At 43.1% G+C, this 21316-nt stretch overlaps 1 protein-coding gene across 3 annotated transcripts in view; it reads right to left on the bottom strand.

Annotated features, from left to right (window-relative positions):
* The window catches only part of MOB2 (MOB kinase activator 2), a 166629-nt gene that overhangs the window by 126338 nt on the left and 18975 nt on the right, over positions 1-21316 (bottom strand). The window contains exon 1 of one of the 3 annotated variants that reach the window (XM_034770310.1): positions 12656-12681. The exons of the other annotated variants lie outside the window; for them this stretch is intronic. Within the exon in view, the coding sequence (XP_034626201.1) occupies positions 12656-12666 (11 nt within the window). The 5' untranslated portion in view covers positions 12667-12681. Of the gene's footprint in view, positions 1-12655; positions 12682-21316 lie in introns of those variants that run through there. 3 annotated transcript variants of the gene reach the window in all.

The following is a 21316-nucleotide window of genomic DNA, read 5'->3' as shown; positions in this document are numbered from 1 at the left end:
TCATTCTCAACAGCACAAAATGAGTTTTGCAGAATTATCTATCTGCTGGGGATGTTAGGGAGCGTAAGGCTTGGGTTTGTTGAATGTGAAGTCTTTGAATTTGTAAGAGATATGTAAGCACAACATTTTCCAAACAGAGCTAAGCATGTCACTTTGGAAGTGTACTTGGCTTCTGCTGGCCTGGAACTTGAGAAGCCTGAATCTCAGCCCTCAGCCCAAGATCCCCAGCTGGCAGTAGCCAGCAAAAAAAATCTTCAAATTCAAAGTAAGAACATTCTGTGCACTTCAAGTTTCCATAGCTGCAGGCTGATTCCATTCCCTAGAAATCATACAAAACACTCCAACCACATCATACTGAGCTGATTCCATAGAAGCACTGGCAACTAGCTGGCTGCAGAGGGAGCTGTTTGCCTGCTCTCCCAGTTGCATGAATGGTGAGACATGAAGAAGTCAGCTTCCCCGAAAAAACAGGTTGTGTCGTGCTAGCTAGAATGATAGAGCTATTTAGAATCCATTGCTTAGTTTCAGTCTTCAATAATGACTGTACAAGAGTTCTACCAGTAGAAAAAGAGCCTGTGGCTGGTTGTGGAGAAAATAAAGGCCTGATCCTCTGCAGTGCTATGCACCCTCAACATCTATTGGTGTCAACAGGAGTCAAAAGTGCTCAACGCCTGATGGAATTGGTCCCTAAGAATAATGCTGCTGCCGCTTTAGTATTCCTCCACCATGGGAGGTATACTAACTCTTGGGCCCAAGAAATTTCATGCAAGACTTCTCAGAAAAAGGAAATCTATCCTTCCTACAAATAAATGTATTTTGTGGCTTTGCAAGTTCATTATAAAAACCACACCCTAGAATGTTCAAGATAATTAGAACACTTCACTAGCTGAACATTTTGACATCTGCTTCAGAAAGCAATGGATCAGCATGTATGGTACACGAATGGACCTCCCCATATCTTACTGGAGAAATTTTTAAAATACACTAAAGAGCTGCAACTCCACCCATGTACTCACAATTTTAGAACACCAATTTTATTCCTAAACCCCTACCAACCCTCTCCTCCCCACTCCCCCAGCAACCAAAGAAAAACAAAATAACCTACCCCAAGCAGAATTTTGACCCGGAAACAGTGGAGGTACCAGAGTCTCCATTAAGTCCACTGGAAACTTCACCATTGCTATTGATTTTATATGGAAGGTGCTCAAATACCATGGTGATGGACGACAGCATAAATACCTAAAATACATAGAAAACCTAAGGAGCTAGATATGTCCTACACAAAACTGCACACCTGGACCTCTTTTTTCATTGCATCTGCTCTTTTAAACAGAATATGGTCTCCGGGGAAAGAACATTGCATCTTCCAAGCAAGCGGTTATCTGAAAATACAAAAAACTCATCCTTAGGCCTTAGTTGCTAAGGAAAACAAGGTTCCAAACTACTGATTCCAACAAACAGACTTATGTATAGATAAGAACTTTCATCCCAGTACTAGAGAAACTCCCTTCAAAGTAAGCTTCATCTGCGATTCTGCCTGATGAAGCCACAGTGAAAGAGGACTTCATCTTCTCTGTTCTATCTATAAAAGAAATACAACATAGCTATATATAGCACATGATGTAGTTTCAAAGACACATTCACTGTAGGCTCATATAAGTGTATCAATGCAGTAACTAGCCTGATTAAAACAACACTTTATAATTGTGTGAATTCCTTTGTTCTCATCTTATCTTATTACTCTCAGTGCTGCCTGTATTACCATTTTGGACATGCAACCTTAACCCGCCTGGTTACCATATGAGAGTGGTAATTTGGATTACTTTGCTTAATGGTTATTCCCAAACACAAAACAATTATTGCACTCAAAATGTTTTAGTACAGATCTTCAACTGCGTATTTCTGAGACTATCAATACTGAATTCAGGATCTCAGCTAAAAAGTATTTTTTTTAAAGAATTCTTAAAGACTAAAGAATACAAGCAGAGCTTCATAAAACACATGCAGCCACGTGTGTCCTCTAAAAATAATAGCAGAAAGTCCATGTCAGCACAATGAGGATGAGACAGAACTGCTAGGCACAATCTATCCATTTTCTTCCCTTCATATGCACAAGAGTTTCAGCACAGGTATCTGTAAACCTAGAGGGTCACCACATGCTTTGTCACTGTAACAATGTCTTTTTGCTTGGCAGCATCACCATACTTTTTATCACCCTTTAACTCCAGCATCCATAAGCTTGGTTTCTCCAGCTGAGAAATATTAAGCCTGCTACAACACTTCCCCTGCACTTGCAAGAGCATATGCCATCAAGGAAGTCTGTGGCCAAAGCAATCCATTTATGATGGTTGTCACTGCACCGCACACAGTAGTGCTACACGCTGCCACTTGATTTTATGTATATTTATGTTCTGTTTCTGAAATCCACCATTTACAGAATTTCCACTAGGATATATCAACCTAAGCAATTGCACATTGATTAAAAACCAGACCAAAGATTCCTATGAGGTGCAGCAGTAAGTGACAAAGACTCGGTGGACCACAAAAGTGACATGCTTGTTCAAGACGACCAGATATTGTATCGACCGGATATTGTATTCATTTCTTCCAGCCCCTCAACCATGAACACAGTGAATAAAAGCAGTGAAAATGGCAGCTTTGCTCAGACCTCTAGGCTATAAAACAAGGCAATATAAGTAAGTATCTTGATTTCAAGGAGTGGGGGGGGGGGATGACTCAGAATTATGTTAGGAAAATAGGGTAGAACAGGATAACACAAATCCACTGGGAGAAAGTGATCATTCTGAAGCACACACATGCATTGTTCATCTCAGGATCGCACTGACTTCGCCTATTTAGCATAAAAAGGAACCAATTTAATTTGCCCTCACTAATATAAGCACACAGCCCATAAAAACTAGGAACCCAGCATGTTTTAACTTGACCTGAAGGAATTTGTGAAGCAACACATCCTGGGATTTTTAGTCCCTACAGACCGCTGCTCTATATTGAGGAGAAGAGTCAGGTAAGTGGCTGCAACATAAAGCTCTAGATAAACCACACTTTGGCTATCCTTGTCCTCTAAACCATGATGTTTTCCTCATCTTTAGAAAAAATCCCAATTGTTACTCCCTACCTCAGGAAGCATGCAATGTGGAGTTTCTCTTACTACATCTGTGGCTCTATGTTAAAAAAGGTGCACATCTTCCCCAGGGTCTCCGCTCTGCTGCAGCAGATTTTGTTCAAGTGTTATAAAACCTGTTCAAAATAGCATCACAATATATTGGTCCTTGTAAAGTTTAAACTATCTATCTAGCACACACTTCTGTAAGGTTACTTCTATTACTTTCCTGGAGAAACTAAACAGTTTCAGTCAGTCTTGTTGAAAACAAGACTTTAAGAGGGAAATGTACACAGATAAAGAACCCAAACAGCAAGGGTACGTATGGCATCGAGTAATTTAGAATTTGCCCAGGTTAAGTAGCTATTAAGAAAGGAGATATATTTTTCCTACCTGAATAGTTTTCTCGTTGAGATCTTCTCAGGGTTCAATGATAAGACTGACAGAAACTGCTAACCCCTTACCGACTACGATGCAATCAGAAGTCTTTGTGTTCTGCCTTAATCTGCGCTGGGAAGGAACTATAACCCAAGTGTCTGGATTGGTATAAAAAAAAATCCAAGAGAGAACCCCATATTTTACTACACATACTTGTGTAGAAATAGCTCCAACTAGAATCTTAAATCCAGGCACAAGAGAAATGGCTGCACACTCAGTCACCCCAGTTGATAGTCTATGGGGTAGGAATCCATTCCTGAGCGAGACTTTTCAAGAGAAGGAGGCCTATACCCTGAATCTGTATAAACTGTTGAGACCAAAAGTAGGGAAAAAGTAAGCATTGCCTGCAATGACCTCCTAACCATAAGATCTCTATTTCTTTTAAGACTAAGTTTAAGCATCTGCAAGGTTTAAAAAAATACTTTGAATACACTTTTACAGTAGTTACCTCCTGCACCCCTCACACCATTCTATGTGGGGCAGCCATGTGCTATTTCACTATCCCATTGTATGTGAGACCAGACTGCTTTTTGCACTATTTCTGTATTTTGAATAGCAGCGCTATTCAATCTGTGGTTATGCACTGAGGTAACTGTCTCATTTGTCCACCCCATTATTATAAATTTGGATTTGAGTGTTGGATTTTGTTGAGTGGTTCTATAAATGCGCCGCCTGCTGTGTTTTCAGTCAGTGGTGGTAATTCAGCAGCCCCAATGTTGCACATTAGGGGACTGGTATTCACTTTTTTGGCTGCTCCCCATGATGTATTCTTCAACAGTGGTGTCACTGTACTGTATTTAGCTGCTCAGTTTTATTCAATATTGGTGTTTATCCGGTGACAACAAACTGTATTTAAACACAAACCAATGCCTGAAAATAGAAATGTTGAAATGGGCAAATGCAATATGATGTTCATTAGAACTGTGTCCTTAGGAACTGTTCAGTCCTCCAGCCATTATAGCAACGGTGACTCAAACAGGATTTTGTATGCTCAGCGCCAAAGTGCAAATTGCATAGGACAACTTGTCTGATGCGTATGTATTGATTTTGGTTGCGGAGCTCTTTCCAGCAGGGAACTAAAGTAAGCTCTTGACACTGGGTGAACATTGGCAGTCATGCTCATGTCAGTCGCTTGTGTAAAGAAAAAGATGTCTCTTCACATTAGGGTTCATATTACTACTCACCCTCTAAACGTTTACCTATTGTTACATAATGGATATTGTAAAATGCTAAGTGACAGCCTCCCAGCTCAAGGAACATGAGACCCAAAACGTATAGCTCAGTTGCTTAATGCAGTAATCCATGTCTTTGTGTACTCACATATTCATACTCAAGTGTCTGAGTATGTGTACTTCAGGCATAGGTATGGGAAGATAGGCAGATACAAGTAACATTTTTTAAAGTAATGTTATGGAACCAGTTCTGAGATTAACAAGATTTGGGAGCAAGAATAAGGAGCAGCAACTACTCTGATTCAGGCCTGGATTTAGCAGTCTTAGAAAACTGGCATCCAAGATCTGCAAACAACCAATAGAGATTCTATGTATTACCACTCCATAGGCAGAGACTGCTGCTTTTCAGTTCACTTCCCCCATTCCTCTGCGTCCATGGAACGCAAAGGTACACTACTGTGTCAGTATAAGGTACTGTGGGTATGTCTACACTGCAAACCACCACCCATGGCACCGAGCCTCAGAGCCTGGGTCAACAGGCTCGCAGAAAAATCATAGTGCCTTGTCTCCACTATGTTTTTTACAGTGGGATAGCTAATGAATGTTCGTTATCCCTAAGTAAAGACAAGCCCTTAGCGTTCTAGTTTGCATGATTCACAAGGGGTTATCCACAGGTACCGTAGGTTTCCCTCATGGAAGGGGGAAAAAAAAAAAAAAAAAAAAATCAGCCAGTCTTATAGTGGTAGCATTTTGACTGCAAAAGTTAGCTAGGAGCATTAAGCCATTTTCATATGTAGCAATCATCTTTTGTGCTGAAACAAACAGCTCTAAAGTACCGTATCTACTCAATCACAAGCCAACTCCCCCCCCCCCCCAGATAGATAAGTAAAAATGGAAAATTTTTATGATGCATTCATAAGCCGACCCTATAATTCAGGGGTCAGCAAACTTTGGCTCCCCGGCCATCAGGATAAGCCGTTGGCAGGCCGAGATGGTTTGTTTACCTCAAGCGTCTGCAGGCATGGAGGTAAACATAAGTAAACAAAGTGTCCCAGCCCGTCAACTGCTTACCCTGACATGCCTGGACAGCAACTGGTGGGGAAATTTTCAGGTGGGGAGAAGCTGGGAGTCAGGGGAGTAACCCCTGTGACCCCCCCCCCACATGACCCCCCCCCTCACTCTCCCCATCCCATCCCTTCCCATCTTATCTGGGGAGGGCCAGGAGAGGATCTCTCTGGCCTGGCTGGAGCTGCTCCGGCAGTCTAGGCAGCGCAGCTGCAGACTGCTCCGGCAGGCCAGACCGCGCGGTGTGGCCGCAGCATGTTCCAGCGGACTGGGCCGGGTGGTGCAGCCAGAGCGTGCTCTGGGAGGGTGAGGCCAAAGTGGCACGGCTGCAGCCTGCCAGCCCCGGAGCTGCAGCTGCTTCGGAGGCTCGGGGGAGAGCAAAATGGCCAGAAGCGGAGACACTCTGGCCCCGTCTCTTTCCTTCTGGCTCTGCTGTCTCTCCTGGCTCCCTCTGTTGAGGGGAGGGGCTGTGTCCCACCTCTCCCTCTCTATACCCGTTCATAAGCCGACCCCCTTCTCTGGTGCTTCCCTTTTTTACTAAAAAAATTCGGCTTATGAACGAGTATATACGGTATACTATTGGACTCTGCAAGTGGTCCATTTTAGTGATTACTGTGGTCACCCAAAAATATCAGTGTTAGACAGTTAGCCCCTAATCAATACAATCAGCATTAAAAACCAGGATAAAAAATGCTTTGATTCAGAAATCATAATCACATTGCAGGTTTGACCAACAGCAATATACTATTTTTTAATCCATAGGTTTAAAAGCACTTTACCAACGTAGCTAAGCACCACTATCTCCTTTTTATAGGCTGAGAAAGGGACAGGGGTTAAGTGACTTGACCAAGCTCATACAAGTGAAATGGAGCATACATCTCCTCACTCCTTGTATGGTATGCCTCATTCACTGGACTCAAGTTCACATTTCAGCCAAACGGACCCTGCCAGCAGAAGCCTCAGATAGGCCAAACTGAATTTTAAAAAATTATGCAAGGACTATTCACAGATTTGTAAGATATGCTCCATTACAGTCCTTAGGCACATTTATAGTAAATCACAAGTCAGAAATAATAGAGGGAGAAGAGTACATGTGAGAAATTCTTTTTCCATATGAAGTTTCAGAATGATTAACTCAAATAGGGTACAGCTTCTGAAGTTAAACTGCTTTTGATTACCAAGTTTTGTGGTGTCCCAGAACTAAATAAAGCTGTGCTACTGACTGAAAGGAACCAGGTGGGGGAGGGAACCAAGCAACTGCTGCTGATCAGGGAACTACAGACACAAATGTACTTTAACTTTTAGACTACTTTAAAAGTTGTGAAGAATACAGGATATTGAATGCAAGGTCAACATGATTCTGATGAACAGTTGTGTCAGCAGTTGTATCACCAGCCAAAGGGCAGAGATTATACACCACAATTTCACTGGATTCAGTTTACAAACCCTGGTGCAGCAGTTATGACAAATACCTAACATAAGCTGTCCTCGTAATCTGATCTAGGACAGCAATGAGTACAATTCAACAACAATCAAAGCTGTTTGTATCTATAAGGGAAAGCAAATAACTGTCCGAGGTCTGTCTACAGATGCTGTACTGTGGTGCCAACTACACTCAGATCTTCCTTTTTATTAATATCTTTAATCACTGTGGTGCTTAAAGGCCCCAATCAGGGATTGGGACCTTATATCAGATGATGTGTGTGTGTGTGTGCGCGCATCTGTACACACACACACACACACACACACACACACACACACACACACACACACACACCCTTATCCACTCTCAAAGTATTTAATGCCTATTTGATGCTCTTTCCATAAGGGTGAAGCAGATTTTAAAGATGCAGCTCTTATAGGATGTTTTTAAGAAATAATATATTATGGTTTTAGGACTTCCTAATACCATCTTTGGAGACCAAAGCAAAAAGACAAGCAGTGTACTGTACTGGTCTAGCAAGTCGTCATAATTGTGTAGTTCCAACTTCTTGACTAATACAACATCCTAAATATGGCATGTAAACAGACATCAAATGGAAATCTGCTTCTTCACACCAAAGACTTATCCCCAGTCTGACAATCTGTATTGCTTGTGCAACAATTTGGAGAATCTCTCCAATGAGCCACAAGAACTAATGCAGGAAGTCCTCCACACTTCCTTCCATTCACACGAACCTCCATGGTTATTCTATTACTCTGGTGATAAAAGCAGTATCAGCAGCATCCCCTCTGTTCAACATTTCTGTTCTTGATTCATTTGAGAGTCACTTATATAGCATTTCATAGCTTCAGAATGCTTTACAAGAACAATACAATATTTCTCACAAGCCTCTTATGGTGTAGATGTTATCCCCATTTAACAGATGAAGATACTAGGAGAGAGACTGACTAGCTCAAGGCCACAGAGGAAGTTAGTGTCAGTTGTGGTTGTAACTCAAATTCCTAGCTTCGGTCTCATCTGCCCAGAAGTACAAAGGCAAGAATAAAAGGGCAATAATAAAAGCAAGCGACGAGAGAAAGAATAACTTCCTGTTTGGTAAATGCCTCAGTTCCTTCACTGAAATGTTATGTTCCAATGTTATGAGATGCATCTTACCACGTTAGATGCTATTTTCATATTTTGACAATGAGAAATTTGGTTTTAAATAAAAAAATCCCACCCACAAACTCATAAATCAGGAAGAAATGAAGTGATGTTTCATAACCACAGAACTTAGCAGCAAAATCTCTCCCGCAAAAAGGAAAGGAAAATTCTCAGCCTTGAATCACTTACATTCTTTTATTCTGGCAGAGAAGGTAAGATCCTAAACTAGAGAATTACATAAACAAGTGAAGGAACTCCTTGTGAGAGATAGGCAAAAAGCATGCTTGCTTGTGGACACACATACATTCAAAACAACTTTACTACAAGTGTCCTATGACCAACATATGGCATTGTTTGCTATGCTCTTGGGCTACTGTTCTGATAAGGGAGTCCCAATAAGGGATAAGATGTCAGTGAAACCCTTTTTCACTGTTACAACATTCAAAAGTTAATTGTGGTCTAGGATTTTGTGAAAAGTTATCTCTGGTTTACTGCCATTTTCACAACCACCATTAAAAATCATTTTAACCTTTTATCAAAACATACAGAAAAAGGAAAACATGTAATACATTTGGAACTTAAAGAATTAAGGCAGGCCTTTTTAAAAAGCAAAACAAATTTCCCTTGTAATTTTATTTTCTTTTTAGGTGGCGTTGATTCTCCTTTTTGAAAGAAAAGGGAAAGTTAATTCAGAAGTTTCTGAGCTGTTGAAGTCTGACCCTGTTGCTTTAAACACAAACCAAGGCAACCACCATAAAGAGAAAGAAAGGATAGTAAAAAAAATACCTAATGGAGATTCAGTCTCTGATGCTTACTTTTGCTTGCAACCTAGATGCTATGAAAAATTACAGTCATGCATGTGGTCTCTCTCAGAGACAGAGACCTTGCAAACTTTTACCAGTGTGAGACTGCAAGACATTGCCTGCAGTTTGCCTTTCTGGTCACAAGATCACAGCATTGCTGCAAAACGTGGAGTTGTCTCAGCCATCTAAGCCAGACATAGCGCTCTAACTTGCTGGCTCGGGAGTGTGAAAAAATCACTCCCCTGAGCGCAGCAAGGCTGAGCGCTTTAAAGCGCTAGTGGAGCCACGCTCCCAGCACTCAAAGCTAATCCCCTCATGGAGGTAGATTACCAGGAGCGCTGGGAGAGCTCTCTCTCAGCCCTGGCACGCGACCACACTCGCACTTCAAAGTGCTGCTGTGGGAGCGTTCCCGTGGCAGCACTTTGAAGTTTCCAGTGTAGACATACCCTTAAAGAGAAGGTAACAATATGAAGGAGAAGACATAACATCAAGAGGGAGAATAATTAGGGAGGGAATGAAAGGAGGAACCTCAGGTTCACATTTAGTTGTAGTTCAAACTTTAGCTGAAGCCAAGGGAGCTAGTGATGTCATCTGTTTCTCTCTCTCTGGCTCAGGCCAAAAGATTGTGGTGGCAGCAGTAGTTATAACTGGGAAGCTCACTCCTCAGCACAGTTTAACTTCTAGGATCCAGTATTTGTCTCTGACTTTTGTTTACTTCTATAAACAACTTTGTAAGATGAGCCAAGTTGGACCATTACCGTTGACAATTTAGAATATAGGTCTTTGCACACCCCCACTTGTTTCTTGGGCTACAGCACGGTTAGATACATACATTGAAATAAACAGCAAAGTCAAAGTGAAGGCAACATTGACCACCTGGCTTTAAAAATCCATTTCTAGTTTAGGGAAATGATTCTGGTTGTACATACTTGGTATTCAGGAAGCCCAGATGGAGACATCTGTAAACAAAAATTTCAGCTTGCTTCCTTTAAGTGATTTGTTCCTTAACCATTTCATTTAGTTTACTTCGAAAGATTTGCTGCTGCCACTGCAGTATGCATTCAGGTCTGGCACTAGCCAGTTCACATCACACCGTGGCTGCAAATAGGAGACAATAAGTGCCTGGGTTCTTCATTACGGTGTGAAGTATTGTTTCTTCAAATAAGGCTGTGCCCCAGCATAAGAATTGCTACTTAAACCAAACAGAGTAAAAGCTGTTCAGAACATCCCCTGTTAAAATACACTTCCTATTTAATTTGCAACATTCCTTATAGAGGCAGACAACTGAGTTTACATCACAAACACAATTCCTCCTTTGGGCTTCTGGAACAATGAATCTGGGTTTACAAGCCTTCCCTTAGCTCTCTCTCTCTCACATTCCATTGAACTTTCCCTTAAATGATTGTTATTCCCTATTGAAGCTAGAAAAAGATTGCTGCTACATAAAAATGCACTTCATCTCCTCATCTGCTCTTCCCTCAAATAATACAGAAGCAGGGTAGTTTATCACCCTGCAGCTCTTTCCTGATGTGCAGGTCCGTGCATGCATATTTATAAACTTAGTTCATGAAGCAAGCCAAAAAGTGTTCTAACTGCTTTGCAACGTCAATAGGATGAAGTGTCATGACCAGGCTAGGATGAAAGGAAGAAAAGTAATCAAGTCAATCTATTAACACACACACATACACACACACCCCAAGACTTCATGCTTCTCCAGAATTAACAGATAAATGCAAAATTTCTTCCAGAAAACTAGACATACCTTGAGCCTAAGAAGGTTTTCAGATTGCAGTTAAGCTTCAGTGAATCAATCTTAAACTGAAAGATATCTTTGCCATCACCACAGCACCATTCTGTCCAAAGCTGGATGAAAGTCTTGTTTGATGGACAAATGTTGCTCTAGTTAAACAGAACCGACTGGCTGCCACAAAGGACCCATCAATTGGCTGACAGTTCTTGCTGTGCCTACCAACCATTGATTTCCACCCTGGTGATGTAGTGAATCTTCCTTCTGCACTTGTGGTATCATTTATCCCAACCTCTGCAATGTGCTGCACCCTGCAGTACCCTCTGTTTTTGAAGAGTAAACCAATGTAATAGTTACCTTCTGAAAATGGTAGCTCATCTGTCCATTCCTCTGTCTAGCTATTTCTCACACACATTAATATCAAAGCACTCTTATTCAATCAATTGCTTATCTAGCTGATATTCTTAGAAGTATGAATAATAGTGACCACCACCTAGCTCTAATATAGCTGTTTGCATCAACTCTCAAAGTACTTTACAAAGGAGGTTCCCCACTTTACTGACAGGGAAACCAAGGCACAGGGAGGTGAAGTGAATTGCCAAAGTTCACCCAGCAGGCCAGTGGCAGAGCCAAGAATAGACTTCAAGTCTCACTGCCAGAAGCTGGGAATGGGCGACGGGATGGATCACTTGATGATTTCCAGTTCTGTTCATTCCCTCTGGGGCACCTGGTATTGGTCACTGTCAGAAGACAACAATAGAGGGTCCTGTGGCACCTTTAAGACTAACAGAAGTATTGGGAGCATAAGTTTTCGTGGGAAAGAACCTCACTTCTTCAGAAGACAGGATACTGAACTAGATGGACCTTCGGTCTGACCCAGTATGGCCATTCTTATGTTCAAGTCCTTGTCCAGTGCCTTAATTGTTCTTCCTGTTATGTATTCCATAACATCTTTTGATCCAAAACCATAAGTGTAATTACCAGGAGAGAATCACTGTTGGATGACTACAAAAATGGTATTATCTGGAGTCTAGTTCCTAATATCTCCTTCCACTTCACCCCACTAAAAAAATATTCACATTAATCACTTGAATAGGGCTAGGGCAGCAATCCTTGTTCTAACAAGCCATGCAGCTCTTTCCATCCAGCGTCCCTTTGCCTGCCAAGTCAAGTGAAAGGGGAGATTGCTCATAAATAGATGCAGTCTCACTAGCCAGGGTTTCCCTTAACTTTTTCTTGTTAGGAGTGTTCAGTTAATACGTTGTGGGATCCTGTTGGATAGTTAGTGGTAGTCTACCTTCTAGTGGAACTTTATGCAACAAAATAGAGAAATATACTATCAGTAAAAAGAAAAACAACAAATTAGTGCATAAGGCTGATTACTTCTGAGAGCTTCCTTTTGATTGCCACATGGCTCTTAAAACCCCTTATTTTTACCACATTGTTTCTTCTTAACTATATTTAGGACATGATACTTTGATATACAAGCCCCCGTATGGCCTGTACTGGTTTATACACATGGTAACCTGTCAAAAACTCAGACTTGCATAGTAGTACTAGACTTAAATTCTTTGTACGCTACAGCCACTACAGGGCAACGCGTGCAGCATGGAGTGTCAGATATGCTCACATTGTATGTGTGCATGCTCATGCACAGGCAGTACAGAGATCATTTCAGAATGGGTTTTCCAGAGGGTTGGTTAGGTCCAAAGTTTGACATACCTTTTAAACATAGTTTTATTGTGAAAGGCTAACCAGTTCTTTTTCTCCCCCAAAGAAATGGGTCTGTATTCTTAAACAAAAACACCTGTGAGAGTGAAGAAACAAACATTTGAGTGTAACACTGCCATCAAGGTTTTTATTATAAATTGGGTAAAATAAGTCTTTAATCATGGAAGATATTTGTGGACTTATTTTGAAGGAAACCACTTCCTGTTATAAGGTATACGGGTGCTCTCTCACAACGCTGGCCGTAAGTACCTGACTATGCTAGCCAGGTAACTAGAGAATTGGGGCACTAATTTATATTCAGTATGTTACTTTAGAACACATGCAATCTCCAAGAGAGCTTCTGAGACGAAGGGCTGCACAGATGCAGGAATGAGAGCTGAGGAAGCATGTAGGTAATGCTATTACAATGCAAAATAAAACTGGCTTTTCAAATTCAGATGGCCTAATCCAAAGCCCACTGAAGTCAACGGAAAGGCTCCCTTTACCTTCAGTGGGCTTTGGACCAGATTCATATATCTGATCACTGCTTCCCTCTCCTGCCCCCCCCCCCCCCCCCCCACATACATCTGGAGATGTGTTAACAGGACACTTGGGCCACTTCACCTTGAAAGGTCCCTTGAAATGTGTGTCAACTACTTATGCTAAACAATTTAGCTGCAACACCCTAAACACAGTCCCCAAACCTGAAGAAGAGCTCTGTGTAAGCTCAAAAGCTGGTCTCTCACCAACAGAAGTTGGTCCAATAAAAGATATTACCTTACCCAACTTGTCTGTCTAATACCTGACCAGTGATGTAAGGAATAATTATTTTGCTATCAATTATCTCTCAGGATTTTAAGATTAGGTTGAGAAGGGTAAACAATAGCTGAGTATTTCAGTAATTTTTCAAAAAGTGATCCTGCCCCACCATTTCTATTCCATTTATTTACTCACATACATTAAATAAATTGTTTAGTAACCCACTTACATCCTAATACAATCAAACTTCAGTAGATTCACTTCAAACTTTTATAAATTTTGGTAGAAGACTTGTGTTAACTGTAATCGCCTGAACCCTCTTAGCTCTGCTCTGTTCCTTCTCTCAGATTCTGGTTATTTTTCCCCCCTTTCTTTTTTTCTAATCAGTACTGCCAAAGAGTACTGCAGTGTTCCAGGGTCAAAGCACTATACAGGGAAAGCTGGCAAAGCTCTGCAGCAATGTTCCTTGACTGCACAGACTGGTTGTCTCTATAGTCTGTTCTGTAAGGTGTGTCCAGGCAGAAGTCCTATAATCATTGTGCATAAGTGCTTTGGAAAAAATATTGAATAATGTACGATGTTCCGAAGTAGAATGATAAACATTTTAATATTTAAATATTTTCCTCGCTTATTTTTAAATGGCTGATGACAGTAGTTGACTTTGTAGCGCTAAGAACTGAAGTTCTCAATCCACAAAACAGGCACTGCATGAGTGGCAGAAATGCATCTTTGCTCCACCATGCTGGCAATACATCGTAGCCTTGACCTGGAGGAGCCACCATGGAAGCATAGTTCAGTTCCCAGGTCATTCACCCCCTGGCCCTCTGGTGAGAATACCAACAAAGGTTTCAGTTTTGGTGTTGATTATTACCTGGATATCTTTCTGTTACGAACTGAACACTCTCCCCATCCATTTGATGGTGGTAGCTTTAAGTTCACTTCCGTGAACAAGGTGAAAGGCTATGTATCGGACTACCAGTCTCTCAAGTTCTCCAGTTCTCAGAATTACTTTTTACCCTTCCTTTTACTTGCTCTTCCCTGCAAACTTCCTACCTTGGATTGGAGAGAAGATGTTCCTTCCACATCCTACAGCTAGTCCATGTTGTTCCAAGCATCAGTCAGAAAGGAACTTGCTAAGAAGTCCTGTTAGATAACTCCTCCCTTGCCCTGCTCCCCAGCCCATACTCAAAATTAAGACTGTAATCCTGAATATGACAGTGTTGTGCATCTATTAGACTAGGGAGGCAGTGTGGCCTGGTGAATTAGGTCAGAAGATGACCTGAAGAACTCTGTGTAAGCTTGAAAACTTGTCTCCCTCACCAACCGAAGTTGGTCCAATAAAAGATATTACCTCACCCACCTTGTCTCTCTAATCTCCTGAGACCAACATCGCTACAACAACACTGCATATGAACAGACGTTTCTGTGAACAGAAGACATTTTTAGGACTCTTACTCCCATGAAGGTATATAAAAACAATATCAAAAGGGATTTAAGAGATTCAAAGGTGGAGATGGGGGATTGCATGGCAAAATCAAATGCTTTAAGATAACTGCCGGGCTAGGGGCTTTTTTTGGTACATTTCTGCTTTGAAACAAAGTGGCACCTAAAATAAATTTCCTAAAACAATGCTAAAATATTTGACATGCACATGTCTTTACCCAGAGAAAGCCCCAACAACATATAATCATTTCCACTCAACCTTGACTCAAACTTAGCCGTCCAAGGAATCAACATAATGTTTCAGATCTGCGATCACCAGAATGTGTTATTGTAGGCAGAGGAAGATTACTTCCTCCCAAAGTGTTCTGCCACCTTCCCATGCTCCACTAGAGCAAAGCACTTAAATACATATTTAACTGTAGGTCCGTGCTTTATTCTATTGGGGCCTTAACCATCAATGGGGAACAGTACAATCACTTATGTCATTCACAAATCTGGAGCAGGGCCAAGTGTAAACTCTTACTCCTGGGGAAATGCTGTGCCACTGCACGCATGCAGAATTCATGCCCCTACAGATTTCTTTGCTTCCCCGCAGAAAAATGACTTTCTGGTGGGGAAGCAAAGGGAAGCTGCTTCCCCTCTCCCCTTTCTTTCCCCAGCAGCCAGGCGTGTTCTTTCAGGTGCCCAGAGCAGCCAGCAGAGAGGTAAATTGCCATGGTGGGACACCCATGGGTTTTCGGGGGCAGGGAGGCATTTCCCTCCCAAAGAGAGGAGAGGGGGCACGCAGTGTCACGTGTCACTGCCCCCACTCTTTTCTGCGAGTGCTGAGCTACTCAACACTAGTTCTGTTCAGTCTGCTGGGAGGGAGCGGGCTCAGTCATTCCCCCGCTGGATCCCCCCCGGACATGTTTCTGGCTCCCTAGGCTCCTCTCCCCACCAGCTGGGCCCGAGAAGGGTGCGGAAGAGGTGGCATAGAGCAGCTTCTCTCCTGCCGGGTGAGGGAGGGTGGCTGCTCTGACTCGCTGCCTCTGCAGCGGCCTCCTGGGTCCTAGTGCCGATCATCTTCCCCTTCTATGAGTGCTGGGCACCCTGCATGGCCACCATCCTGTTTCCAGTACAATGGTGAGTGCCTGGGGTGGGGTGGGTCAAGGGGGAGCCCAGCATACGGCATCTGCTCAGCAGTAGCGGGGGCTCCCCCATTAAGCAGGCCCATCCCCTCCAGCACTGGCAGCCCAGGTATGACTCCAGGCAGCAGTAGAGATCCAGTCAGGCAGGGGAACTGGCACATGCACAAACCCCCTCCCAAAAACAGCAATCAAACTACACCTATGATGCCATTCTCGGTGGTTTCTACACTGCGCTGGGCTCAACTGTTAATCCCAGCTGGGCTGCTGGCAGGGAAGGAGGGGACAACTTCTTCCTCTGCAAGGAGCAGCCAAGGCTGGGGCTACCCCCAGAAACCTCTCCGGTTGCAGGAAGCTCCGCACCCTCCCGCTTCCTGCCCCCATCACTCATCAGCAGCAGGGGTAGAGAGTCACTGTAGGGGGAGAGAGTCCTGTCCACCCAACCACCTTGCATGAGGACCTTTTCCCATACCCAGACCCCCCCACGGAGACTCACCCCCCCACACACACACATACTCAGAACTCCCCACAAGCCCTCCACATCCAGAATCCCCACTCCACCAAGCCTCAGCCCCATATCCAGATCATCCCTGCACCTGATCCACCCCCGCTAAACCCCAACCCCCTGCATCCAGACCCCTCCCCCACCAAACCCCTACCCAGAGAAGCCCCACCCACTGCACCTGGACCATTCCACCATGCCCCACTCCCCCAAACACCCAGACCCCCCCACTGATCCTCCCACACCCAGACAACCCTGCCATGCTCCAACCATCTTCACCTGGAACCCCCCCCTCCCCCCGCAGAATCCCACTGCCCCTGCACCTGGAATCCCCCAAAAAGCCCTTGTGCATCCAGATCCCCTCTGCACTCAGACCCCCCACTGAGACACCTGCATCCAGACCACACAAAACCCTTTCACCCACATCTGGACCCCTCTACACTTGCATTCTGCTGGGCTGAGCCTGCCTGCCCACACCAGATGCGCCTGGTGCGGAGGGACAGGGCACTGGGGTGTTCCTGGAACAGGACCGGAACTTGTGCTGAGTCAGGATCGGGTGCAGGCTCACCACCGAGTCCATGTCCCGGGGGAGGGGAAAGCACGGGCTGCAGGATCATCTCCCACCTCCGTGCAGCTAGTGGCCTGTGCTTCCTCCTGCCGTGCTGGAGCCTCCACATTTATTTATTGACAAATAATTTGCAGAATTTTAAGAGTGTGTGCAGAATTTTTATATTTTTGGCACAGAATTCCCTCAGGAGTAGTAAGCTCTGCGGGGGCTTCAGCCAAGTTAGACATGCTTGTGCCCCATCTAGTTCCATCTCCACACATATGACTAGGTTCCTCCATACCCATGACACCACACTGCCTGCCACCACCACGCCTTCTCCCCCAAACACCAGAGGCTGATCTATAAGAACCAGGAGGTGGGACTGCAGTTCAGCTTTGCATGCTAGGGGAAAAGAGTGGAGTGGATATTAGGGAACACTTTCTTTGTTGCAGCCCTTTTGCAACAGGGGTACGTATGAAGGTGCCCAGGCTGAGTGTGCTTATCTGCTGTGGGGCCTTATCCAACCATCTAGGTAGCATAACTCTATAGCTGCCATTGTTCCCTATGAGAAGAGTGCATCATTGTTCTGTTTTTTAAAAGACTTTATAGACTTTGTGGGAAGATCACATAATTTCAAACTTGCCTAGTCATTAAGTGTACACTGGAAGCTGTTCTCCAGCTCCATAACTTTATTTAGGTGTTTGTATGGATGGAGGACATTTTACAAATTCTCAATGCATACAAAGAAAGGTCACTTCAATTGGTTTTATGGGTCAAGTTCTAGTATTTTTAAAAGATTTACTCACCAAGACTGTTGTGGCATCAGCTCATTAGGTCACTACCACTGTTCTTTTTAAAATCTACTTCACTTAACAAAGATTAGCTTCCCCTTTAACTACGACAACAATACATGACTCTAAACACAGCCTTTGCCTGCTGGATAGATGTAAAATATCCTTATCACATCTTTCAATTAAAAGTAGGGTGTTCTGCTTCCTTAATGGTGTCTGAACAAACATAAAAAGCTACAGGAAAGGAGAAACTTTCCACTCTCATGTTATCTATAGACTTGTTCAGCACACAGCCAGAAGTTGCAAGCCCAGTTCTGTATGGAAGGCTTCACTTAAAAGCAACCCAGACAAGCACCTAATCTGGGAATGCCTGATTGCCTGCAGAAGTATGTCTTATTTTTAATATGCACAACCCTAAAACTGATTTAGAGTTCTTGACTCTCAAAGTCACTGTTTATGTATATTTTGCTAGGGCTTGATCTGGAGACATTAATGCCTGATGGTACCCAAAGCCTAGGTTTATGGTATCTGTGGAACTAACTAATCACACCAGAGGAAATCAGATTTTTCATGACCACAATTCAATTACTCTGGAAGTACAGCAACTGGCTGTCCTCAGTGTCTGATCAGCACTCCCGGAACAGCACTGGTATTTGCTGAGCAGGGGCTGTCACCTGATCGCCCTTACAGGTGGAGGCAAATTGTTTCTGTTTAGAGAGGAGAAAGGTGATTGGCAGAAAAATGGTTTTCTTCATGAGGCTCTTTTAAAACCATGTAGCCTGCCCTTTACTCAGATAATGTATTGGCACTCTGATGAGGCACTTCATGAGGGAGCTCTTCCTTCATCAACACACACAAGCCCACTGCTATTTATCTGGTGCATAAGCCCAGGTTCTCTCAGACAATTAGGAGGGGAAGTTAATAATATCCCAAGAGACAAAACTGCAATGTATTTTTTTGAAACATGAAATAGATTCAATTGACACCATACTTTTCTAAGTTAGCCTTTGCTCTGTATAATCAAGACAGCAGGACTGACAGAGTGGCATCTTCTCCCTTGCCCACTGTGGACTGATTCCAGGCCATCTGTGTGGAATGCCAGACAGGGCATTCTATCTTTCCTGCAACATAGCACAGTGATGCCAGCCACTTTATTGCAACAAATGGAGGGGAGAGTGAGGGAGGAAGGGCAGGCAGGGAGCTTCTTTTGTTTTCCTTATTTGTTTGTTTGCTTTACTCGGGCAGCAAGCAGAGGGCTCTCCTCTTGCCAAATTCACTCCCATGGTGAAATGTTCCCAATTACACTGTGGTGGAGAGAAAAACAAAAGTTTGCAATTAGAGCTGCAGGAGTTTGAGCCTCACTTCCCAGGCAATAAGTGAGACTGCCACGTATGGTGCATCTCTGCAAAGAACTCAAACCTGAGCAGATCACCGATTATAAAAATAATTATTAAAGAAATAATTGTAAAGTGCCTTTTCTTTAACAAAATACTCCAAAGTATGCCGAGTACTCACTATAAGCCTCTGTTATAAGTCAGCCTTCTATATGCCATTTGACCATCTTTCAACTCTCCTCAGTTTTATAGTTGCATCACCTGCAAAGAGCTGGATGGCTAATTCAGAGTTCTATAGAACTTGCAGCTATGCAGCATAAAACTAGTTCTTACACTTTCACAGCGAATAGGGAGGTTGTTTTACATATCCTGTGCAAGTCAAATGCTTCTCCTTGTGGCATTCTCTTTGTTGGAGCCCTAAAATCACACATCCCTCGTATGTCTCAGAGCCCCAAATTGCAATGGTCTTTCTTCCACTGTCCAGAGACAGCCAATACAGGGAGGAAACTGAAAGAGGCATTATACCTAGCTCACATAAGAGAAGGAACTCACTCCCTGTGTAGCAATCTCAGCTCCTGCCAGACCAGGAAACAAGAGTGCGGAATGGGATTCTAACCTGGACATTGCAGAACGCTGTCCATGCACCAAGACAATCCCAGGTGCTGGATTTTTTACATTACATTGCAAGGCAATAGACTCAATTCCTTTCAATTTTGGTGCAATGGTGAAAGTTCAATTTGTTCCATATGTTGAGCAAATGGCACACAGGAAAAATACAGATGCAAGCGAGTCTGTTGGAGTTAATGGTGAACCAACAATAGGTTCTCGCAGGGCTGCAAGCCCCACCCTAAAAGATATAATCCCCCAAATATAAATTCAATAATTCTGGGAGTTGCACAGCTTTTTAAGACTAAAGAAGAGCCAACACTAAAGATTTCCATTCGCAAACGAGTTTTCCTTAAGTCACACCTTGATAAGTTTAATTGGACTTATTTTCCCTCTTTATGTCCAATGGTTAGCCAGTGTATGTTTGAAGAAAGGAGATAATAGGGGAGAGAAGGAGAGGAGAATAAGAATGACAACTAAAGCCAATGTTTAACCCCTACCCCCAAGGTAAAAAAAAAAAAAAAAAAAAAAAAGCTAATCTTTACCTACTGTAAGACCTCTGTCCAGTTTTGATCTGGCATGCAACTTTTGCCCACAAAAAGAGTGCAGCAATACACTAAAAGTAAAAATATTTGGAAGATAAAAATTGCCATTTGCTACACAAATGTTCCAATTTTTTCCATCAGAAACGGAGCCAAAAAAAAAAAAGGCTGTTTAAATCAGTTTGCCTAAAATAACCCATCCCTTATTACATGCCTCTCCCTCCCTATGCTGAGGGATTTAGGAAGCATGTATTGCCATGATCTGACAAGAGGTAATCCAATAAGCCATACATCCTCTCTCTCTCTCCTGGACAAGGACACAGCTGCTTTGACCCCTCCACCAAGGCCTGGTGTCCCCACTCACTTTTGTAGCAGCCCAGCCAGCTGTGCTGATGCAGCAAGCTTTAGACTAGGGGTCAGCAGCCTTTCAGAAGTGAAGACTGGGCACACCATTTATTCACTCTCATTTAAGGTTTCGCATTTTAATGTTTTTAGAAGGTCTCTTTCTATAAGTCTACAATATATAACTAAACTACTGTTGTCTGTAAAGTAAATAAGGTTTTTAAAATGTTTAGGAAGCTTCATTTAAAAATAAATTAAAATGCAGAGCCCCCCGGACCAGTGGCCAGGAGCCGGGCACTGTGAGTGCCACTGAAAATCAGCTCGCGTGCCCCCTTTGGCACACGTGCCATAGGTTGCCTACCCCTGCATTAAACACTCCTTTAAACAGGGCTGTAGTAAGAACAACATGCAGATACCCACATTCTGAAGGTTTCTTGTGCCACAAGAAAGTCTTAATAGAATGTCTTACTTCTCTTCATCCTCCCTTTCCACCTTCTATCTCCACTGGTCTAGTCCTGTTAAAACTTGGTGGGCTTCCCAGGCAAAAAACTCTCACCTGCCTGGTCTAATCTGACTCTAGAGCTACGAGCTCCATTTGCCCTCTCCCCACCCCCAACGGAAACATTTAAAGAACAAAAACAGCTGCCTCAGGATAAACCTACAGGACTGCATTTCACAATACA

Source organism: Trachemys scripta, chromosome 4 (assembly GCF_013100865.1).
Source record: "Trachemys scripta elegans isolate TJP31775 chromosome 4, CAS_Tse_1.0, whole genome shotgun sequence".
Classification (NCBI taxonomy): domain Eukaryota; kingdom Metazoa; phylum Chordata; order Testudines; family Emydidae; genus Trachemys; species Trachemys scripta.
Note: the sequence above shows the minus strand (reverse complement) of the source record. Positions and strands in the feature narration are given on the sequence as shown.